This window comes from Sus scrofa, chromosome 2, assembly GCF_000003025.6.
Source record: "Sus scrofa isolate TJ Tabasco breed Duroc chromosome 2, Sscrofa11.1, whole genome shotgun sequence".
Taxonomy (NCBI): Eukaryota; Metazoa; Chordata; class Mammalia; order Artiodactyla; family Suidae; genus Sus; species Sus scrofa.
In genome coordinates this window covers 132534827-132557728 of record NC_010444.4, presented here as the reverse complement: position 1 = coordinate 132557728, position 22902 = coordinate 132534827, and the positions used below count along the sequence as shown (strand labels likewise).

Here is a 22902-nt window from a genome sequence, read left to right as displayed (position 1 = left end):
GATTGAACCCGCATCCTCATGGGTCCTAGTCGGGTTCCTTACTGCTGAGCCATGAAGGGAACTCTCGTAAAACATACTTTTAAAAATTAAAAATATTAAAAGCCCAGGTATAGTTTATTAAGCACTTAACAATTTCCTTAATGAAAAATGTGAGACAAGCTATGCTGGAAGAAGTCGGCTCTGCCAATCAGTTGATAACCCACAAAACGAGATGAAGAAGCTAGTTTGCCCATAGGTACAAAATGTTGTAGAACAGCATTAATAAATAAGAATAAAGCCACATCTTTAGGCTAGATATATTTTTCACAAATATACATGCTTTAATTTATTTGCAAAGCTGCACAAACCAGAAGCTGTTTTCAGTGGATTATTCAAAATGAAAAAAAGTCTTCGTTTTTTTTTCATTTAGCACAATATATGAAACTAAAAATACAGTTAACGGGCATGTTTTAATAAGATCACGGAGGCTGAGACAGAAGCATTTCAAAAGGAACTGGATTGGAAAGTCTGAGGCACACTGCACAAGAATTTGAATAAAGCTGTTTTCAGAGTACATTAAGTGAACACAGTGGCCTCGGGGTCCCCAGAATTCCAAGACCTTAATTTAAACATTTACAGTGCTTGTCTGTGTACAACTCATCAATTCCCTGCTCATTTCACACACTGTTAACATTCTCATTTAGCTTTCTCTTTTCCCAGCTATACTCTCGACTCTTCAAGAGAAGAACAATGCATCCTGGAATCTTGTATTTGGTCAGTGCTTCAAACACACTCATGGAGATATGGTCTAATATCCTGATACTTCTACTGTGCAAGTCTTCATTTTGCTTACACTCCAGAAGTAGCTGTATCTTTCTAAAGCTGTTATCTGAAGCACCATCTTTATTTTCATATTCTATCTATGGCCAAGCATACGGCTGGCACTCAACACAAGCCATCTTACTATGGTAATTCTAATAAAGATGGGAATAACCCCATTTACCTGCAGAGATTTTCACAAGAATTTCTTAACAAATCCATACAACAGTAACTCCTAGAAACTAATAATTATGAAATACTCATGTTAAAAAAATCTCTGAAACAAGAGTTTGTACAAAGTTTCAGCTCTTTTGGGAAAAAAAAAATTTATTCCTAAGAAATAACCTCTATGTGTGTGCCTTTCTGAGACGTAAATGAGAAGCCTTCATTCTATCATACACTAATTATCAGAACAAGATTCTTAAGCTAAAATGAGTTCACCGAATACATCGCTCTAAGTGAAATTCCAGTGTGATACATATATGCCCTCCAACATCTCCTTCCTAAATAAGCTGCAAAATGACTTAGATAAAATTGACAACCTACACTTTTACTCTTGCCCCGAGGTAGAGTAAAATATACAATTTTCTGTTTTTATTGAAAGTGAAAACCTTATTCTTAGGCATTTTTCCTGTAAACAAAAATGCTAAGGACTGGGAGAACACCAACAATTTTGGTCCCTTCATTCACTCTTCGCAGATCTTCTCAAAAGATTAAGGGACTCCAACATGTAAGCATGCCTCGTATCCTAAAACTGATGGCAGCAGCTCTCCATTCTGGGTCTTTACTGACTGACCTTTGCAGCCAAACACTTTTCTTTCCAATTTGCTCACACTGAATATACTTGAACTTGTCAATTCCAATCTGACATCATAGTTTTAAAATAAAAACGAAATGCCATTGTGTGAATCCTTATGCAGAATGTCAGTGTAACATTTCAAGAAAAATGTGGTCTTTGGAATCAAACAGACTCCAGTCTGAAGCTAAACTCTGACAGGTCTCTAGCTGTGTGACCTTGGGCAAGTAACTGAAATGCTCTGAACCTGCTGCTCACTTAAAGAATAAGCCAAAGGAAACCTCCTCTCACTTAATCCCCCTTAGGGCCCCGTATGGCACTTACTACATAACTAATGATGAATAGTTTATTTTTATGGCTACATATAAACATAAATAAATTTGATGCTTACTTTGATTATATCAAATACCCAGGAAGGTTAAACAGCTTAGATTATTATTTGTCATAAACATAATAAAATACTAGACATTTCAGATATTTCCTAGCATATTCATTCATGAAGTGATGGAACAGTAATTAATAGAAACACATCAGGTTTCAGATTAACATTTGATCAGATTGTCTATACTATAAAAGTCTTCGTTTTGGCTTCCATTTTTTTTCCAACAAGCTATATATCTTCACCGTTAAAATGATCCAGAGACTCAACCAAATTTACTTCAATAGTAAGTACAGTATTCAAAAGAAAGAAATCTGATTAAAACAGCTCTAAAAAATGATGCCAGCACTACCAACCAACTTCGCCAAAAAAAAGAAAATTGATTCACTCCAGATCTAGAGCAACTTGGCCAAGTCATATTAATTCTATTCTACAGGAAAATACTGCAAATAAACTAACCAAAAAAGCATTTTCACAATTTTCTAATATTCCAAAATCTGTGACAAATCTATATATATAAATTGGTCATAAGAATCACATATATGCCAATAACATCATTCTTGATTAAACTTACCTAAGAATTGTGGAGGCTGACTGGAAAACTTGATATCCCATAAACACGTGTATATAAACTAAATTTGAAAATTACTATGGCAAAACAGAAAACAAAACAAAACAAAAGGAATTCACCTCTCAAATCCCTAAAAATATCTTTTCACATTGTGTTTTCAATCACAAATCTACCTTTGGACAAAGAATAAAATGAAAGCAGGGGCTCCTAAAACAATAAAAGCACAAATGTTTGACATAATCAGGAACTATCAGCACTGTCACCTACATATTTTACAGAAAACTGATAATCGCTATACAAAAACACCTGGAAAGCAATGGAACAGGTTTTCCATTATTTTCAGACACATTTTACAACCGTCTGTGAAGTTTGCTAAAATCAATTTCACTTATCAACTGTTTCAAGCAATTCTCCAGATGACGCATTTGACAAAACGGAACTTTGATCTAATTTAAATGAGATTTAAGTTTTATAAGCCATGAGCATTTTGAGGGTGTTTGCTATGCCTATATTTGCATCTATGAAAACAAAACTTACTTCATTTGATCCTTTGTTAAAAGTGTCAAAGCTAAGTTGTCATATTTTCTCTCTTAATCTGGCAATTTAGTTTCATAAGCAAAGTGTGATCAAAATTCCTAATGTGTCCAGGCTCTCAAGCTGTTGTGGCTGTATCTGTCAGCTAAAGAACCATTCTTCAAAGGAACTGAGGGAAAATAAAACCTGATAATGCCATCTGGGCACTATGAGCACTAAAAACATAGAAATACTAAGGAAATAAAGGATGGAAAGTTAAAATTTAGTTAAGAAAATCAGAAGTCAGGCAAGAAAAAGGGACAGAAAAATTAAATTTGTTTAAGTTGGGGCCTTACTGGACCTCATGAAAATATCTATATTTATACGGTTTGCTTCAAGAATTTTATAATACAACTGTCATAATTATAATAATTATGTTTCAGTTAATACAATGCCACTCATTATAATGCTTGGGTTTCACAAAGCTAATTTATACTATATTATTAAAGGCTCTTTAAATGAAAAAACAAATTTTAATGTACTGGAAATTATTTTTGCAACTGATTAAGTGTTAAAACAATCCATATGTAGAATTTACTTGATTGAATATATAAATATCATGGTAATACATGTATGACAAGGGTGTACAACAGCAAAAATAATTATCAGTTACACACTTAAAACCAATGAAAATAAACATTCACAAACTACTATAAAATATGTTGTCAGAAGAGCAAATAGTGATTATTATTTGAATATGGTAGGTCTTTTCACAGACTTTCCAAAGTCAGGAGACATTCTTTCTGTAATCTGATTGAGCACAACTTCATAAGTCTTTAGGAATATTTCATTTTTAAAAAGGGAAATGGAGGCAAAACATAGGATAAATACAAGAAATACAGACTTTTAAACAACCATAGGGTATAGACATGAATCTTAATATAAGCAATTATATGGGGATGATGGATTTATATGCTAGGTAATTAATCTAAAATTATCCTGCTCTAAATCTATTTGTAGCAGAAGCATCTATGATGCTTAATTAAGACATAACACACCTCCATATGTTCATAAACCTGAAACCCCAGTTTCACAACGTAAGACATGTATTTTAAGTAATGTGGAACACTGAACTAAAGCTATTTCAGACTGAAACCTTATAAAATTATTCCACATTGTAAGAATAACCTTTAGGAATAACAAATAAATGTCAAGTAAGTATGCAATAAATTGTTATCTAAAATTGTCAACTAAACTGTCAAGGAAAATAAAAAGAACTTCAATCCAATGCCAAATAATATTATGCGATAAAGCCCCATGCTATGTGCTTCAATGACACAAAATTTGTCTTGTAGTCCTAAGGTAAAAATCTGCACAATGACAGTATACTGGATACAAGATTTGGTCAATCACACAATAAATGGAAGCCCAAATTTATAATGACTTTATGCTTTATGCTCATTATCCACTTACTGGTCATTTAGTAATAAAACACTCCTGTGACTCTCTATTAAATCTCTCCTCACAAGCTCCTAGATTAATACATATTTTTATATATTTATATTAAATGATATAAGCATGTATATAATTAATATTTAATGTAATATACTTCATGTAACACAATATACATTTATTTGTACTAAATATGTAAATATTCAGTATCAATAAATATAAAATGTTTTTAATATTAAACTTGCAGCTAGATACCTTTCGGATCACACCATATATATCTAAATAAATCAGATCATGATTTTTATTGCTCAAATACCTTTTTTTTTAGAATATGAAAAAAAGGAACATGAAATTCCTAATATCTCATAGCCCTGAGCTCTTTAAAATCTTTTTCTAAGCCTTCTCATTCTCCTACGAAGCTGCTCTTCTGCCATCTGCCTCTTGACTCTCTGGAACATTATTCCCATATGCTTTCTTCCTGGATGTTAATAATTTAGTCACACTGGCCTCCTGTCAGTTCCACACAAACCTTAGGACCTTTGCACTGGCTATTTCCTTAGGCTGGATATTCACCTCTTCCCAAGTTTATTCTAATACGTTGTACCTGGACTCAAAGGTAAGCTCTTCCCATAAGCCTTCCTTGATGAACTTATCTAAAATGGTCCCATATTTACTCTTTCTACCATCATCCTGTCTATTTATTGCCTGGATTTTATGATCAGTTATTTCTTTACTCATTTATCATCTATCTCCTTCTATGAGAGCATAAATTCTATAAGGACAGAGAACTTACCCTACACTATCAAAGTACCTTATACACAAGTAGTATTCAATAAATAAATGAGACACTTTAAAAAGCTAGTCATTGGGGGGGGGCTGTTACTTTAAAAAATAGTCTAGAAAGGGTGGGAATTTACATATGCAAATTTGTGATGTGATGTTATGTTCCATTTTCCTTTTGCTCTCACATGAGTGTGTGGAACTTCTTTTAAAATGATAATGGTTTTGAAGTACTAGGCAGCATTATAATGTAAAAGAATACGGATGTTTATTTTATGAAAATGAGATTATTTGATGAAAATAAGGTGTTGATATAGGAATAACTCTGAGAAATATAGTGCACTGAAAAGGCAGCATTCAGAAAAATGTGTTTAATAGGCTCTCTTAGGACAAAAATTGGGGCCCGGGGGGAGTACAGTATATACATAGTTGTCTGACATGCAAGAGAAATTCTGGGAAAAAAAGAGTGGATAATTAACAGGGAAAGGTTTCTCCAGGCATGGAAGACAGAATTCAAAAGAATTTTCACTGTATGGGTTTTCATGCTTTTAGGAGCGTCACTGGTTCAAATCACAGACTACAATATAAATTTTAAATAATTTTTAAAATAAATTACTTATCTTAATACATTTTAAACAAACTAAACCCTTTTATCCTATGGCTCTGGTATGATATTTCTTTTTTAATTTTAAACAATAGCTGCTCCACCTGTAAGTGAGGATTGCTTTTAAAAAAGGCATTTATGCAGTCTGATAACATAGCAGAGCAATACCCCTGGCCTCTCTAATCTGGGAAACTTGTTGGAGCTATGCGGGCCTCACTTTTTAAGTATTTGCAAAGGACTTGCAAGACCATACCTGAGACCTGACCCCATCTTTCAGCCCTTTTCCTCTCTGGTAACACATTTTCCTACTCTCCTGGCACCTTCTCAACTGTAGTTTCCTTGCCTTTCGTCAGGCTTTTGACCTGCCAAGTACATTTCCCCAGGGACTTGCCCACCTACTGTTTGTGGTCAGAAGGCTTCTCTCTCAGATATCTGCATGGCTCAAATATCTTCTAACTGAGGCCCACAACACCGTCCTATTTAAAACTGCACACCCACCATCCTGCTTTCCTTACCCCTCCCCTGCTTATTTACTGTCTTTTCCTTAGAGAAAATAAAGTGAGGACTTAGGTCTATTTTTTCTTTCTTTCTGACTGCTGTAACTCCAGCACTTAGAAAAGTACTTGGAATATTAGATGCTCAGTAAGTATCGGCTGAATAAGCAATGAATGAAAATCAAGGTATCCAAAATAGAACTCATTTCTCCTCTGCCCATGCCTCCAGTACACCAAAACACCAAAAACTACTTCCATTCTTCCATTACTTCTTATCTCTAGGATACTGCTATCATCTGGCTCCAAAACCTAGGGATCACCTTAAATTTGCTTCCATTTCATTCCTACATCTAATTGATCACCTACTTTGGTCAATTCTCTCTCCCTCTCCATTCCATTTCCTCACTTCTACTTCTAGCTTGACTCTTTGATCAAGACTGGAGTTCCCATCATGGCTCAGCGGAAATGAATCTGACTAGCACCCATGAAGATGCAGGTTTGATCCCTGGCCTTGCTCAGTGCGTTAAGGATCTGGCATTGCCATGAGTTGTGGTGTAGCTCATAGACATGGCTTAGATCTGGCATTTCTGTGGCTGTGGTGTAGGACAGCAGCTACAACTCGGATTTTTTTTCCTTTTGTCTTTTTAGGGCCACTCCCTAAGTGTACAGAAGTGCCCAGGGAACCTCCAGAAATGCCCAGGGAACCTCTGTACGCTGTGGGTATGGCCCTGAAAAGACAAAAGAAAAGAAAAAAAAAAAGACTCATCTCTAACTTGATCTGGGGCAGTAGCCTATCGGTGTCACCGTTCCTAGGCACAAAAGCCTCCCATCCACCCTTCCATGCTCCAACCACTAGGCAGTAATCTGATCACGGTTACCTAGGAAGGATTCTTCAAAGCTCCCCATTATCTATGGAACTGATTTTGCACTCTGACTGCTTATTAGAATCACCCAGAAAGATTTTTAATGTACTATTTGTGGGTTCCATAATAACTGGATCTAATCTAATTACATCACCCCACTAATTCTAAGAATCACTGATGTACTAGAAGGTATGTGCCAATAAGCCTTAGAGGATGACATACGGGGCCTTTCCTGATCAAGTTCCACCAAAAGCGTTTGAGCCTTATTTCTCCAGCCACCAGACATGCTTGAAGGAAACACCCCTTTCGCAATCATGCTCTTCTTCCGCCTTTGCTCTCCCATGATCCATACTCACCTGGCAATGTCCCTGTGCATCACTTCTACTTTGGAGGAAGCCCCAAAAGGCATTTTCCTTTCTCCTGGGGGACTTCTTCCCTTACATTCCTGTGTATCCTACACTCTCCTCCGTTAGAGCAGTCAGCCCCAGCAGCAGCCACGAAAACATCTGAGAATGTCTGGCTGAAATCAAAGTTATTCATTTAAGTCTTGAAGGGACGATTTCTATACTCAGTGAAATGGATCACTGATATCTTTTTTCCTTCTGCGCTCCGATTCAGAAATTCATGGTTAAAGCGAACGCATCAATGAAAACATTCCACCTACCTTTTAAGAGCTTTATGACCACATAGAACTAAAACGTAATAAATCACAACAGTAATAACACCTTAAGCCTTGCATGGCTAAACAATATATTTTTTCTAAGAATGTTTTAAAAATCAATCTTGTATTCTTCCTTAAAAAAAGAGTAATATGAACCATGAAAATCAGGCCACGAAAAACATACAATTGTGAGTGATGGCTTTATGTGAATTATCTTTAAATCCAGTGACCAACCCTTTGGAATAGACAAGTGACAAACAGAAAGCAATGCACAAGTGCTGGTTCGTTTCTTAAGATTTTTCCCAAAAGGAAAACAACAAAAAGTTACCTTTAAGGAACAGTTAAGAATGGACTGGATATTTAAAAACAGAAAATACATTAAAAAAAAAAAAAAAAGAATTCATGCAAAGGTCTAAACCCTTGAGCCACGTTAGAATCACCCTGGAAGTTTTAAACACTACCATGCCACAAACTTCACCTATAAAAGGTTCTGATGTGATGGGTCAGGGATGGGGTTCCAGCATCAGAATTTTTTTCAAAGTTGCCCAGGAGATTCCACAGCGCCGTGAGGGTGGAGAACCACTGAATCAGCACCCTCCCTGCAACAGCAAAGCTCATCTTTCAAAAGGCAATTGCAATAAACGCTTCCCAATCAACGTTATTTTTTTCCCATGAGAGGAAACAAAGGATATGAACATTGCAAATTGGAAAATATTAATAATGGTTAACAGCTATACGGGAATTCGTTTATGTCAAGTATTATTCCCTTTTATCTCTCACAATGGCTCTCTACATCTGGCACTGTTTCATGCCATTCTGCAGAAACAGCTAACATTTACAGAATGTTTAACACTGCCAGATATTATTCTGAGCGCTACTATATATATTAAATCATTTAATCATACAACAGTGCTGTGAGTGCTGTTATTATATACACTGGATCAATGATGAAAGGCACTGAGAAGTTTAATAACTTGTCGAAGGCCATACAGCTAGTGAATAGCAGAGCTGGTGTTTGAAGTTGAGTAGTCGAGCCTCAGACTTAATTAAAACCCTAGCGACCTGTGCTATACGAGAGGCATAAAATATGTCAATACACAATGAAATTACTAAACATATATATTTTTCTCCTCTTCGGGTGATGGGACTATAAACAAGAGAGGGAGATGCTCACTTAAGAAAACTAAAACCTGCATCATTTGGTCGTGGTTCGGAGACAGGTACCACTCTTAGACTCAAATGGAATTGCCATGACTTAGAAAGAAAAAGATTGAGAAGGATGACAGATGGGAAACCTGACTCTCTATCAGATGTGAAAGCAGAGATTGACTAGAAGCCTCCCTCCTCTTCCCCAGGAGCTCCATGAGGACAAAGACGGTCTGTGTGTCCACGAGTGATAGAAAGTGCTCAATAAATGCATGTGAGCCAATGAAATGAGCTGGCTTTAAAGGTGAGCGATGACTGAAGTCGCAGGCAGAATATTTCAATTTATTTTTTTCATATTTTAAGATATTCATCATGGATATTAGATGTCCTTATTTTATTGAAAATTTATTTCTGGGCAGAGCCTCCTTGCCTGCCTGCTTGCACCTCTCACAAGGATCCTATCTTCATAAATCTATTTTGTGCCTAAAAACTATTGTTGTATAATAGAATATTAGATTACTAAAATAGTTTTATTATTTAAATACCGATCTTTAAATATTTTAAGCTGTACATGTAAAATATGTTAAAATTGAATTTATATTTATAGAATAAATTTAATAATTATTTATATAACTTCTATAGTCATTATATAATATAATTAAATAAGATAAAGTAATAAACTATTAAAATAATTATATAATAAATATCATTATTGCAATTCTGATAAAAAAAAGACATTTCTAATAATCAGCTCAAAAGCCAGGTGACCACACTGATAAGTCTAAACCCAGCCGTGAGGAATTCTCTTGGGCCGACTCTGGGCTCCTCTCTCAGGTGGGATACCTGTCTGGTCTGTGATCTGGTTTAGCTCCTCCATTTGTAGTTGGTGTCTCTACCCATCTCTTCACTGAAGAAAGCACAGACACAGATCTTTCCTTATCCAAGGACACAATGGCTGCACTCTGGGTTCATACCAGAGAATATGCATAATTCAAACTTCCTGTTGGCCAACCTAATACGAAACATTTGCATGCGACATAATATCCACAGAGGGCTCTCTGAAGCGTTTTCTGATTTTTAAAATAAAGTCCAGCAAGCTACCAAACAGTAGTGTACTTGGCCATTAATTACATTGTCTCCAAGTAGAATTCCCCCTTGCAGACTCGCCCTTCTGTGTTGTAGTCTTGGTTTATACTGAGGGAATGCATAAGAAACATCCAAGCTAATCAGGCTATTCTATTTATCAAAGGAGTGGTGCTGATCCCTCGGGGCCCCTGTGTGCTCCACCGGGAAGAGTTCTCTCAGGTCTCAGTATCATAGCAAGTTAGGGTGCTCTTTAATGCCAGGGAAAAAAGGAACCCAACCTGTATTTTCTTCTTAGTTCTTCACATTTTAATTTTATTGTATTATCTATTACTTAATTACTATGTATATTTCGTAGAGCCATCAACTGTCGAGGTGCTGGTACTCTATAAATAAATAGCTCTATGATAAAAATGAATGAAACTGAAAGGGATAATGAAAAGTTCAGATACTACTGACTGGGAAGAATGAAGGACAGCGTTCGAAATTATAAATGGTGAGTGAAGATTTTAAATTGCAGGAAACTTTTGAGAAATTCACTTCATTCATTAGTGAGTCCCAAAACAATGTCTGCGGAATTTTAAAAATAAATATATGATTTTGATTTGAAACATAACATGGTTATTGTACTACAAATGTGCTATATCTTTGCAAGGCAAACATTAAGTGTATATCACAGCTCAAACTGATTTATTATGTGGTTAACCCTTAACTAGAGTATTGTTTAACAGGACAGTAAATGAAGAGAACATTCGAATTCTGAGGAATTGCAACCCCTCAATGTTTCAGTTTACATGTTTTATATTGTTCATAATATCAAATAATGATGCATATGATTCAAGGCATTGATTTTTTATTTTACTGATGTTTATGTTTAGCTTAAATACCTTACTAAAAGTTACACTTTAAATATACTTTGTGCAAAAGAAGTAACATGCTATACTCAAAGTAAAATGCAGCATAGTTATATGGTAGATTACATTTCTTTGCTTGTTGAGCACTGGTTCATTAATTCACTAGATAGAAGAGAGACTGAAATAAATGTTTCTCACACAGCTTTTTGGAGACCACAAAGAAAGTGGAAGTAGAAAACTGACTTGAAATTGTTTGCTTGTTTTTTCATGACTCGGAATTTTTTCAGGAAAGTATAATCCATCCTTCTGATCAATTAAGGAGGGAGAGTATTCAGTTATTCATTTGTTTGTTTATTTTTTAGGGCTGCACCTGTGGCATATGGAAATTCCCAGACTAGGGTCTAATCGGAGCTGCAGCTGCTTGCTTACACCATAGCCACGGCAACCCAGGATCCAAGCCACGTCTGCAACCTACACCACCACGGCTCACGGCAATGCCAGATCCTTAAGCCACTAAATGAGGCCAGGGATCAAACCCGAATCTTCATGGATACTAGTTGGGTTCATAACCCAATGAGCCACAACGGAAACTCCCCCAAGTTTTAAAACTAATCTTACTACTTATGTTATCATGAAGTTCATTTCGAATTGCATGGAAGCATCTTCCAAACTTGGCATTTTTCACAACCGTTGGGAAGCACACATTGTCACAATTCAGGTGGTAAAGCCTCAGTTAACAATGAAAATGAACCAGCTGAGATTACAGAACATGGAAAGCGGTACCAAATTTCTCCTTCAGCTCAGAGTGCAATTCTCTTTGGTATGAGGAAGAAAACAGTGTGGCAGAAAAGAAATTTCATAAAATCAATGCATGATGATTTCATCTGACAAGTGGAATGGGGGTGGGAAGAGTAGGTGTGAGAGGCTTACTGCTTTGAGTTAAGTTAAAAACTAAATATGACTGAATCAGAACCAAGAAAAGATTTTTGAAAGACTGACTTTAAGATAAAAATCCCAGACTTATACTGTTCCATAGCTATTAATATACTTTGGGGGCATAAATCGTGTTCATGAGACAATAAAATTAGCATTACAGAAAAAGAAAATTCATAAAATAATAGAAAGAAGCTAAGAAGGACATGTTAACAGCCTTGTAAGACTCAGACAGACATTTTAACCTTAATGGTTATGTTATGAAGAACTTATATGTAGTTAAAGGTTTTATGGTATAGCTCTCTGGTATTATAAGCCCAGAGAAATGTTTCTAGAACATACCTTTTTGTGAAATAATGGAATTTTCTAGGGTGTTTATAGCCTTTAAGGGGCCAAGATTAGACATACGACATTCTGGGGTGAAATCAACTCCTGAAGGAGTTTAACAAAAATCTGTTTAACCATAAGAAAAGATTTTTTTAAACCACAGAGAAATATTTCTATCAACATGGAGCTCTGTTTTCTTTGAAACATTTAATTAGACAAAATAAAGATGTATATTTGTTGGCTCCATTTAACTGTGAACATTAAAAAGATAAATACACGCTATTCTGAAAACGACTCTTAGATAGATGAAATACAAAACTCCCTCATAGGGAGAGAAAAATAATCATTGAAATTAAATTATTTTAGGACTTTAATATAAGCGATCTTACTAAAACAAAAACCAAAACAAGGAACTTTTGTTTTGGCTAAGAAACAGTCTTAAAATGAATTGTATAGATTATTTTTTAACAGTGAGGAACTTCCAGTTATTCACCAAAAACATACCTATAACAAAGAAAGTGTCATGATATGATACATAATTCTAAACAGCCAAGGGTAAAAAAAAAAAATTACTTCTTCTGTAAACAATTTGAAACATACATCTCACCCTCACTAGAAAAGTTCTCCACTTCCTAGAGAACATTTCAATGAAATCTGCAGATTATCTGGTTCAAAATATCACCCCTCTGATGCCTACCTGGGACAGGAAAGCAAACGTGCAAGGAAAGCCCAGTGCACAACAACTGCATGCTTTTGCGAAGCTCATCAAAAAACAAAATCAAACAACCTGAAAACACTCCACATGCCAAACAATATTTAAGAGCCATATGCTGCCTCCCAAGCTGCCAGATTGCAGCTTAGATAACTAGAAAAACAGTGGCCAAGATAGATGTCAACCAAAAATGTGAATTTAGCCAACAGGAGAAGCCAATAAATTCTAACACTCACAGAGTGTAAAGCATAGAATAATTTTTCACAATCATGCTTCGGTTAGTCATCCGTACTTACACAATTTGAGGTATAAATGAGTATAACGGCAACCCACGAAGTCTGCTGATTATGAACATCTGCCATGTGTCCTTGAAAACTCATGTTTCTACCTCCGGGTGGGGCAGGAAGAATCTCAGTTCTGACTTTCCAATGGTCTCAGGTACAGAGGAGAACTAACCTACCTGAGACTCACCAGCTACTAAAGGATTCTTGACTCAGAAGTCAAGCCATTCCTGGGCCCTCCTTGTGACTTCTTGGAATATCAAGGTTGACCTGTCAAGGGCACTTTAACTTACTGAGAACCCGATGAGAAGCATATCCATATGCATTTGTGATTTATTTTATTTGTCGCTAATGACAGAGGTAAAAAACAAAAAGGAAATAGCAATGACAGAGGAGGAAACAGAGCATGAGGCAAACAAGCAAGATGTATTTTGCCAGACCCCAGGACCTTATCTGAAAAACTGAAGATATATATCATTTCCTAAAACACCTGATGAACACTTAGAGGGATTCCAGCTGCCCTGAGAGATAAGTTCCTGGGTAGACCTGTGAATTGACTGCAAAATGAGATACTCCAGACATTCTTCTATACTGAAAATTCCAGAGAAATTCAGAAAAGAGGGATATTTTTCTGGCAACTAATCTAGAAATCTATATAGCACTTTTTTTTTTAAATGTAGGTAGATTCTGATCTATTTGAAATTCCTTAAATATGTATATTAAGTAGTCACTTGTTAAATAACATTTTCCACAGTCTCCTTAAGATCAGTTATTTAATATGATGTTTAAAGTCTGAAGCAAATATGCGTGTTTTAAAGTCTTCCATGTTTTATAAGTTTTACTGATGCCAGGTTCTTCTTAGTTCTAATATACTCAAATGTACCAGTTTCTTGTTCTTTGCCAAAAAAACTTAAACTTGGATTCTCTAAAGCAATTTAGTTTATTTTCATTTAGGCTTTTTGATATGGATGGAACTCTCACTAGTAATTATAATTAAACAAAAAAAATCGATGAATCCATGTTATATGTAATATAGTATATGATGTATTCAGCATTATGACAAGAATAGTTAACATCTATTGACAATTTGTACCTGCCACATATTACATAGAGCTTTCCATGGATCATTTCACCACTTTACTTAATCTTCTACAAAATCTATGAGGAAGACACCATTACAATCTTCACTTTCAAATGAACTGAGCAAGGCTCAGAGAAGTAATTTTAAAAAGACAGTGAAAGAGGAGTTCCTGTTGCGGTGTAGCAGAAACAAATCTAACTAGTAATCATGAAGTTGCAGGTTCAATCCCTGGCCTTGCTCAGTGGGGTAAGGATCTGGCATTGTCGTGATCTATGGTATAGGTCGTAGATTCAACTAGGATCCTGAGTTGTGGCTGTGGCTGTGGCTGTGGTGTAGGCCAGCAGCTGTAGCTCTGATTTGACCCCTAGCCTGGCAAACTCCATATGCCGAGGGTATGGGCCTAAAAAAAACAAAAGGAAGGAAGAAAAAAAAAAAGACAATGAAACATATGAGTGGTAGACAGGTGACTCAAACCCAAATTCAAGTTTATTCCCCTCCCTTTCTGTCTCCTCCCTCTTGCCAATATTATGTATGTATAATGCAGAAAAAATAGACTCCAATTCAGCAGTAAAGAAGAATACTATAAGATTCTTAGATTTTTAAAAAATATAATCCATTGTTAAAAAAAGCTACATGCTACGCAATCTATAATTTTAATATTTTACCCAGTTCTCCTCCTACAAGATTAATAAGCCTGTGGCACATGGAGGTACCCAGGCCAGGGGTCCAGTTGGAGCTGTAGCCACCAGCTTATGCCACAGCCACAGCAACGTCAGATCAGAGCCCTATCTGTGACCCACACCACAGCGCATAGCAATGCTGGATCCTCAACCCACTAAGCGAAGCCAGGGATCAAACCTGCGTCCTCATGGATGCTAGTCAGATCCATTTCTGTTGAGCCATGATAGGAACTTCTATCATTTTTAAAAGATAACATTCCATCTTGAATGTTTCATTTATTCAAACTCAAAAATTATGACTACGTTTCTACAATAGTGCTCGTAATACTGTAAGAACCTGTATTAGGAGGAAAAGCAAAAAAAAAAAAAATCTGAAATCCATGAGAAGTATAGTACAGAGAATTCTGTTGCAGATGGTTCTTTTAAAAGGAATATGGAAATAAAATAACTGATCGATTTCATAGTTTATTCTATGACAGGATATGAAATCTCTCCTTTACTGAAGATGCCGACCCAGAGTGGAATAGATTAATTTTTTCAACATCATGTGGACAGCAGCAAAGTTGGACATTTCAAGGAACCTCAAATCCAAACTAGAAAGCCCTAGTTTGGCCATGCCCCAGTCCACCTGTGTCAGGAAACATAGAACATCCCTTAATATTGAAATGCTTGGAAGTAATTTAATTGCATACTTGTCTTTCCTATATTTATTAACTGTTGCTACTGTTTAATACATTCCTTGGTAATGAAAATTTCCATCCTTCTTTTAAAAAAGACTTTGAGACTTCGTATGAGGATTTAATCAATGCTATTCCTAAAATAAATGTTGTTTAAATAGCTCATTTAAAGACTGAAAACTCCAAAAAAAATAAATTCTATATAATTGCTAGGAAAACATAACATCAACATTCTGAAGCAGTATTTCTTTAGGAAATGATATATACCATTGCTAGGGAAAATATAGAAATGATTTTTTTCATACAGATTCCAGAGTTAGTGATGGACAACTGTCAGCCTAAAAATGCAAATGCACTGCAAAAAGTTAACGTAAATATGGTGATCATGAACTTGTAGGCTACAAGGGGTGGAGTCCCCTTTCTCTCTTCTATGTCAGTTAATGAAAAGATCTAAGATTCCACCTCTTCTAACACAGAGGGTGCGCATCTACCATTACTCCCCTTCACCTTAGCCAGAACAAATGCCTATATTACAAATAAAATATTGGATCAATTTGTGAGTATGTAGGTCACGTGAACACACTTTACTCTTCTGGCTCATGAATGGTCAGACTGCTAGGTGAGGACTGCACCTTCACAGCAGAATCAATGAAAACTTGAAAGGAGGGACATGAAACAAAAGGTTTGTTAAAACCTTCTATGTGATGTTGAGGCAATAAAGTATCAAATAAAGTATAATCATTTTCCATCTTTATTTAAAATAGGGATGATCTTCTCTCATCCATACAGAGTCAATGTCTGCCAAAAAAAATTTTCATGTGAACAAAACCAACTGACTGTGTGTTCCATTTTAGGTATTTATTTTTTGCCTTCCAGTTAGTTCTTTATGAAATGGAGAGACAAAACTTCTTCACTGATATTATTCCAAATTACCTACTTTTTCATATAGAAGTATAGTTAATTTACTCAAATGACCTATTTTTAAACTATAGTATGTTTGCATACAGTATTATTATAAAGATAGTCGTAAATTGGTTTTATAAAAACATTATTTCTATCAATAAGAGAAATGATGTCTTTTTGCCATTTCTTGGGCCGCTCCTGCAGCATATGGAGGTTCCCAGGCTAGGGGTCAAATTGGAGCTGTAGCCACCAGCCTACACCACAGCCACAGCAACACAGGATCCGAGCCCCCTGTGCAACCTACACCACAGCTCACAGCAACACTGGATCCTTAACCCACTGAGCGAGGCCAGGGATTGAACCCGCAACCTCATGGTTCCTAGTCAGATTCACTAACCACTGAGCCACGACGGGAACTCCAATGATGTATGTGATCATTTTAAATCTGCCTAGTACATATTCCAAATAGCTAGTTATCATTAATGTTTACTTTCTTAATCAATATATGAAATACTTCCCCATAGTGTAAATACCACAAACCATAAAAAAAGAAGCTAAATTAAGGAAAGTGGGATTATACTTCCAAAGGAAAAATGAACGGGACTGTGTAATCTTGCGATGTAAGGACTTCATAGGAAACACATTTTCATGAAATGTTTCTCTGATACCAAGAAAACATGAAAAAAATGCTATGATAAGTAAATGACTTAAGTTATATTTTACAGAGGTGTGCATTGGGTAGCTGAAATATCTTTAACGCCAATCACTTGAAAACCAACTAAATTGAAAACTGCAATACACTAAGTGTTGAGTAACTTTTACTAATGAACTCTCAGAAGAAAAAAAAAACTATTTTAAATAAAATCGAATTTCATTTCAAAATCAATTTTGGAAGAAAAAACAACCTCAGTTATTCAGAGTTAGGTATATAACCCCAAAACAAAGAGATGGGATTATATACCTAACCCAAGTAATAACAAACAACAAAGCAGCAAATGCTAAAAGCTACACCCAAAGAGAACAGAAAAAGAACTCCTGTTAGAGGCAGGAAATGGATACACATGTATATAAATACCAATAAAGCACATAAGTGGAAGTAGCATTTTCCAGAGAGGTGACTACACGCAGAGGCTGCTGCTCGAAGTTAATGGTCAAGTTAATAAGAAAGCCTTAGCTCTACTAAGAAAGGTATCTGTCACAATCACCCTTGTGTCTATCATTGACTGCTGCTGTCATTTTCAAGCAAAAACATACATACAGAGAGTATACATAAAATCAATGCCCCAGACTGGAAACTGTCACGCACCTGTAATTTTCATCCCAGCTCAAGTCTTACCTCATACGACCAGACACACTGAGTCCCACCAAAACGTCGGACGCATCTTCCCACTTCCACGTCCTCGTGAGTCGTGTACATTTCTCTGAGGCATTCACCAATATGTGGTACCATCCTCCTGAGAACCTCGCGACTGAAGATCATGCCTGGTCCTCCCATACAGAAGTTCTCCCCGGGCTCCAGCCCCAGCTTCCCCAGTTCTTCTATATTTCCCAGGCCAGTCTGACCCAGGTAGAGGGGCTTGCTGCTATTCAGCGATCTAAGAAACTCTTCCAACTTGTCACCTATAAAGGGAAAGGAAACAATAATCATTCATTTTCCTACTCTTATAATCATTTATAACACACCAAGCAAGGGAAAGAACGTCCAATAGTGTGCATAAGCTCCCCACAAGTCGTAGACAATGTAAAAGAAGAAAACCTTCTTTGAATATTCTATAGATATTAATTAAGTCACAATAAAATCTTATCAACATTGTAGTTGGATTTTTTTTAAGGTGAAATAACAAGAAGGTCAATGAAGACTGGTTTCTTAGCATGTTTGAAGTAGTGGCAAAAGTCTCAAACATAATAAATATTAATATTTAGCACTGACTGGCAGCCCACTGATATCCAGTAATTACTTTTTTCCTGATAATTTATTTAGTTTAGTGTTTTGTCCTTAACTAAACTCAAGCCATATACAACCCAAAAGAGTGTGTGTGTGTGTGTGTGAGTGTGTACACGCACATATATACAAACACACGAAGAGAGAAAAAGATCAAGGGAGGAAGAGAGGGAAGGGACAGAGAGAATATCAAATCTGTGTTGAAACATAACATTTTGGAACTTTGGAAAGCACCTCTTAGGAAAAAAAAAATAACATTAGTTAAAAGTTAAATAATACAGTTTACGTCTGTAAGTTCATCAGGAAAAACAATTTAAAAATAAAGTTCTGTAGCTAAAACAGTTCCAAAGCATCTGGCACTCTGCAAAGTGCTATACTGGAATAAACAGTCACCTTCTTTGTATTCCCACTCAGCATCTTTACTATCTTTTTCGATGAGCACAGCATCTGCAGTCATTATCTTGACTCTATGCCACGCCCCCTTGGATCTCAATGAGTTTCAGCTATGACTGGGCTCTTAATACAAAATGCATTCCATTCTTAACAGAAATGGACGAGAATATGGCATTTCAGTGCTCTAAAGGACAATCTTTCAAAGCATTAAAAGATATGACAGAAGTGGATGCTATTACTGCATTTTAGAAACTGTCTGCAAACTGTGGCAAAATTCTGCCAGGAAACCTTCATGACTTAAATGAGACCTAGAAGACCTGCAGACTATAAAATAGTAGATCTATCACATAGAAATAGACACCTACATATCTTATACCTACCTATAAGACGGTGCATTCACCAGGAAGGCAATCATTTTTTTAATTTTTATATCAAATTATTCCACTCTTTATTTCCATATTTGATTATCAATATTTCCTCTGCCAAACAGCCCTAAGGATTTTGCCTCCCAACCCAAACCTGAGAAATCTCTAGTTGTTAATTCTACACTCAGTCCTAGGACCAAAATGTGATGGGGGTTTTTTCCGTGTTTGTTTTTTTTTTTTATTTTTATCTGTTTCTCCTTGACTACGTAAAAGATACTACCTGAATCAGGAGAAAGCAACGAGGTTACAAGGAGAATGGCATAAACTAAGGAAGGGCTGCCCCCCTTTGACCAAGAACCTAGGAAACGTGGGAAGCACTGGGCGCCTCCTTCAAGACAACACACCACTCCTACTTCCCCTGTGATCCTCTCCGAAAAGGGAAAGATTTACTCCTGCTCTAACGAACTTTCCTCGGCTGAGTTTAGAAAGCTCTGGCCAGAGCCACTCACACTCAGGGTGAAGGACGCGCTGCTTTGAAAACTGACAAAGTTTTCTGGTGCTGGGGCCGCGCGTAGTTTGGGGAAGGACTTCCTGCCTCTGCTAATTGCTGCAACCACCAAGACGGACTTTGAAAGGATCCCCACGGCCGTGTGCTTGGGCAGCGTGGAGCTCCTAGGGTCTGGATAATTCGCGGGCCTGTCCCCCTTTTCCTCACCACCTACTCCTATAGATACAGCCATCCCCTCACGATTTTACTGAACCGTGGTAGGGGTCAGGGACGGCTTGACGCTGCACTGTGGTGGTGGGAAGGAGCTGCGCGCCGGAGCAGGGGGGTTCTCAAGGACTCCCAGTGCTTTGAGGGTCGTGCGAAAGGACCGCACAAGGAAGGGGGTGGGACAGCGAAAATGATTCCTCGATCTCACCAGTTCCGAAACTGTGCTAGATCCAGTTAAAGCAAAAGGGTAGGGGAATAAGCAAGATCACCGATCTCCAGTCTGGCTCTCGCCTGCATCCTCCATCCGCCCTTTCGCCACTGAGGACACGCCCCTCCGGACCGATGTGGGGAAACTACCACCACCGCGGGCTTTCAGAGCAGGGTGGAGTGGGAAGAGCCTCAGGTTTAACCCTGAGGTCCCTTTCCTCACCTTCCTACACGAAAAAGAGTAGGAGCGAGGGATGGGCGTTAACAGGAACGGCAAGAATGAGGAAGGCAAAAAGAGCGGGGCAGGTGTGAGAAGGGTCCAGACCGCAGGAGAGGAGGAGGAGCGGACCAGAAATGGTGGGCGGACGCGAGCGGTGGGGGCGACCGGTTGGGGGCTGCAGGAGCCGGGAGCACATGCTGGCAGAGAAGCAGAGAGGGGCTGGCAGGGATTGAGGCTGGGCAGGGAATGGGGCTGGTTGCAGAGAAAGGAGTTGGGAAGGCGGGGAGGCGGGACAGCCAGTGCTGGGAGGTCACCTTTAATGTAGACATCGTCGTCGGCGCGCATAAACCACTCATACTTGTCCAGGTAGTGGTCGTGCATGTACTTGATCATCATGAAGGACTTTTTCTGGGGAGGGTAGGAGTCGTCCACCCCAGGTAGCTCGATGACAGGCAGGGGTGGCGGGGGTTGGCCAAGACCGGCGTTGGGAGGCTGCTGGCTGGAAAAGAACTCCACGCGGCCGGGGATGAAGCGCGCCCAGGTCCGCTGCGCCGCCAGCGCGCGACTGCCCAGGTACTTCTGCGCGGTCATCACCCCCACGTATAGGAAATCCCGGGGTCGGGAGCTCGGGGCGGTGGCGCCCCCGTCCCCGCTGCCGTTGTGGCTACTCCCGGGCCGGCCGCCTCTCCGCTGCCCGGCCGCACCCCCGTCCTCCTCCTCGGGTTCCCCTTCGGCCACCGGGGCTCCGGGGAGCCCCGTCGCGCCTCCCGACTCGCGTCCTCGTCGCCGCTGCTGCAGCGGAGGTAGCTGCTGCCAGGGGCTGCTCCGAAAATTGGTTCCCCCGGGCGCTGCTTCAGGCAGCTGCGGCCCCTGGAGCTCCTGGCGCGCTGGGGGCGGCGACTGCTCCGGCCACGGCCGCGCATGAGGCTGGGGGAGCGGCTGCTGCGCGCCGGGGCCAGCGGCGGAGCGGCCGTAGTAGGAGCAGAGGCTGGAACCGCGTCTCTTCCTCTCGCTCAGCTCGGCCACTCTGGGGGCGATGAGCCAGGACGCGGCGGTGAAACCCAGCACCAACCCCAATGCCACGCTCATCCACGGGCGGCGGGAGCGCACGGCCATCGCGGTTGCCCCGGGCGCGGACGCTCGCTGAGTGGCTGCGGCGCGGCGCACGGGTCTGTCGGTTCACACCCGCCCCTCCTCCGCCTCAACGCCCCCAGCCCCAGCCGCTGCCCGCCGCCCAGGCGCCGACCCCGGCTCGGGGTCGCAGCGCTCCCGGCGCCTAGCCCGCGGTGGGTTGCGGCTGTCAGCCGCGCTCCCCGCTCCGCTCTGGGTCCGTGTTCTGAGCGAGGAGGGTCGGGAGTGAAACTTCTCCCGGCGGCGGCGTTGGCGGCGGCGGCAGCAAGAGGAGCTGCAGAAGGAGGAGGAGGTGGAGCGGCGGCAGCAACGCGTCCGCTCCTAGGCTGCCACCCTGTCACTGGCGCGCCTGGTCCCTCCCTCCTCTCCCTCCTTCCCGAGCCCCCGCCCTCGCTCCCCCCGCCGCCAAGCTCCGGACTGGCCCGAAGGAGGAGCCACGAGCACCGCCGCTGCCAACCTGGGGGAAGCGCGGGCCGCGGTATTTCCCCGTCACCCGCCCTCGGACGCCCCCGGCCCGCGCCTCGGTCCAGAGCCGGCCTACTCTCCGGAAGGAAATGATCCCGGTCGGGCCGCCTCCGGCTTCCAACGCCGACGCCCCCTCGTTCCTCCTCCCGCGGCCCCAGTTCTCCATCCCATTTCCCGTCCCGTCCCGCCCCTCCGCCAGCCTAGCAACACCCGCGTCCGGGGGCTCCGCTGCCCTCCTCCCAGCACGTCGGCTCCACTGACCTCATCGGCGGAGCTCGGGTCCCAGAGCCCCCGACGAGCGCCCGCATCTCCCTCCCAGCTTGCCTCCCCCTGCCCACAGCTGGTTACGTCCCGGCGTGACCCTTCCCCATCCTGCCCCTCCCAGGTTCCTCTCTTCGCGTTTTCGGTCCTTTTCGCGTTTCTCTACAGGCTGCCACTTCGTGTCTTCTCTCTCCACTCCTTCTGCGCTCACTGCTCAGGAAACCATCTGTCTTACTCTAGCACCTCTCCACCCAGCTGTACCAACTCCTCAGTCCCTGCTAGCATCCTTCACCACTTTCACCACTACTCCCCAGTCTTACGTAGAAGCACCATGATCACTCTGTGTCTCTTCTAAGAAAATCGCGGAGGGCTTGGAAATACCTATCGAAAGGCTAGAGGTGGTCACAGTGAGCAGGAGCTTAATCCTCAAAGAAAATAAAAATTTCATGTTCCCCACCTGTTGAGCTGGGACACGCGGGGCTGCCTCGCGGTTTCCCACCCCCATCCTGCACCCAGTTCTCCATTGGTTTCTAGTCTAAAAGTGAGAACCACGAACTATTTTCAGTCTTGGTAGAGACTAGTTCAGTAGGATTGGCAAATGATGGAGAAATGGGA

At 40.0% G+C, this 22902-nt stretch overlaps 1 protein-coding gene across 1 annotated transcript in view; it reads right to left on the bottom strand.

Moving 5' to 3' along the window:
• The window catches only part of CHSY3 (chondroitin sulfate synthase 3), a 267392-nt gene extending 245748 nt beyond the window's left edge, over positions 1-21644 (bottom strand). The window contains exons 1-2 of the mRNA XM_021084739.1: positions 20745-21644; positions 17925-18208 (exon numbers count right to left, since the gene is read on the bottom strand). Of these exons, the coding sequence (XP_020940398.1) occupies positions 17925-18208; positions 20745-21546 (1086 nt within the window). The 5' untranslated portion in view covers positions 21547-21644. The remainder of the gene's footprint in view (positions 1-17924; positions 18209-20744) is intronic.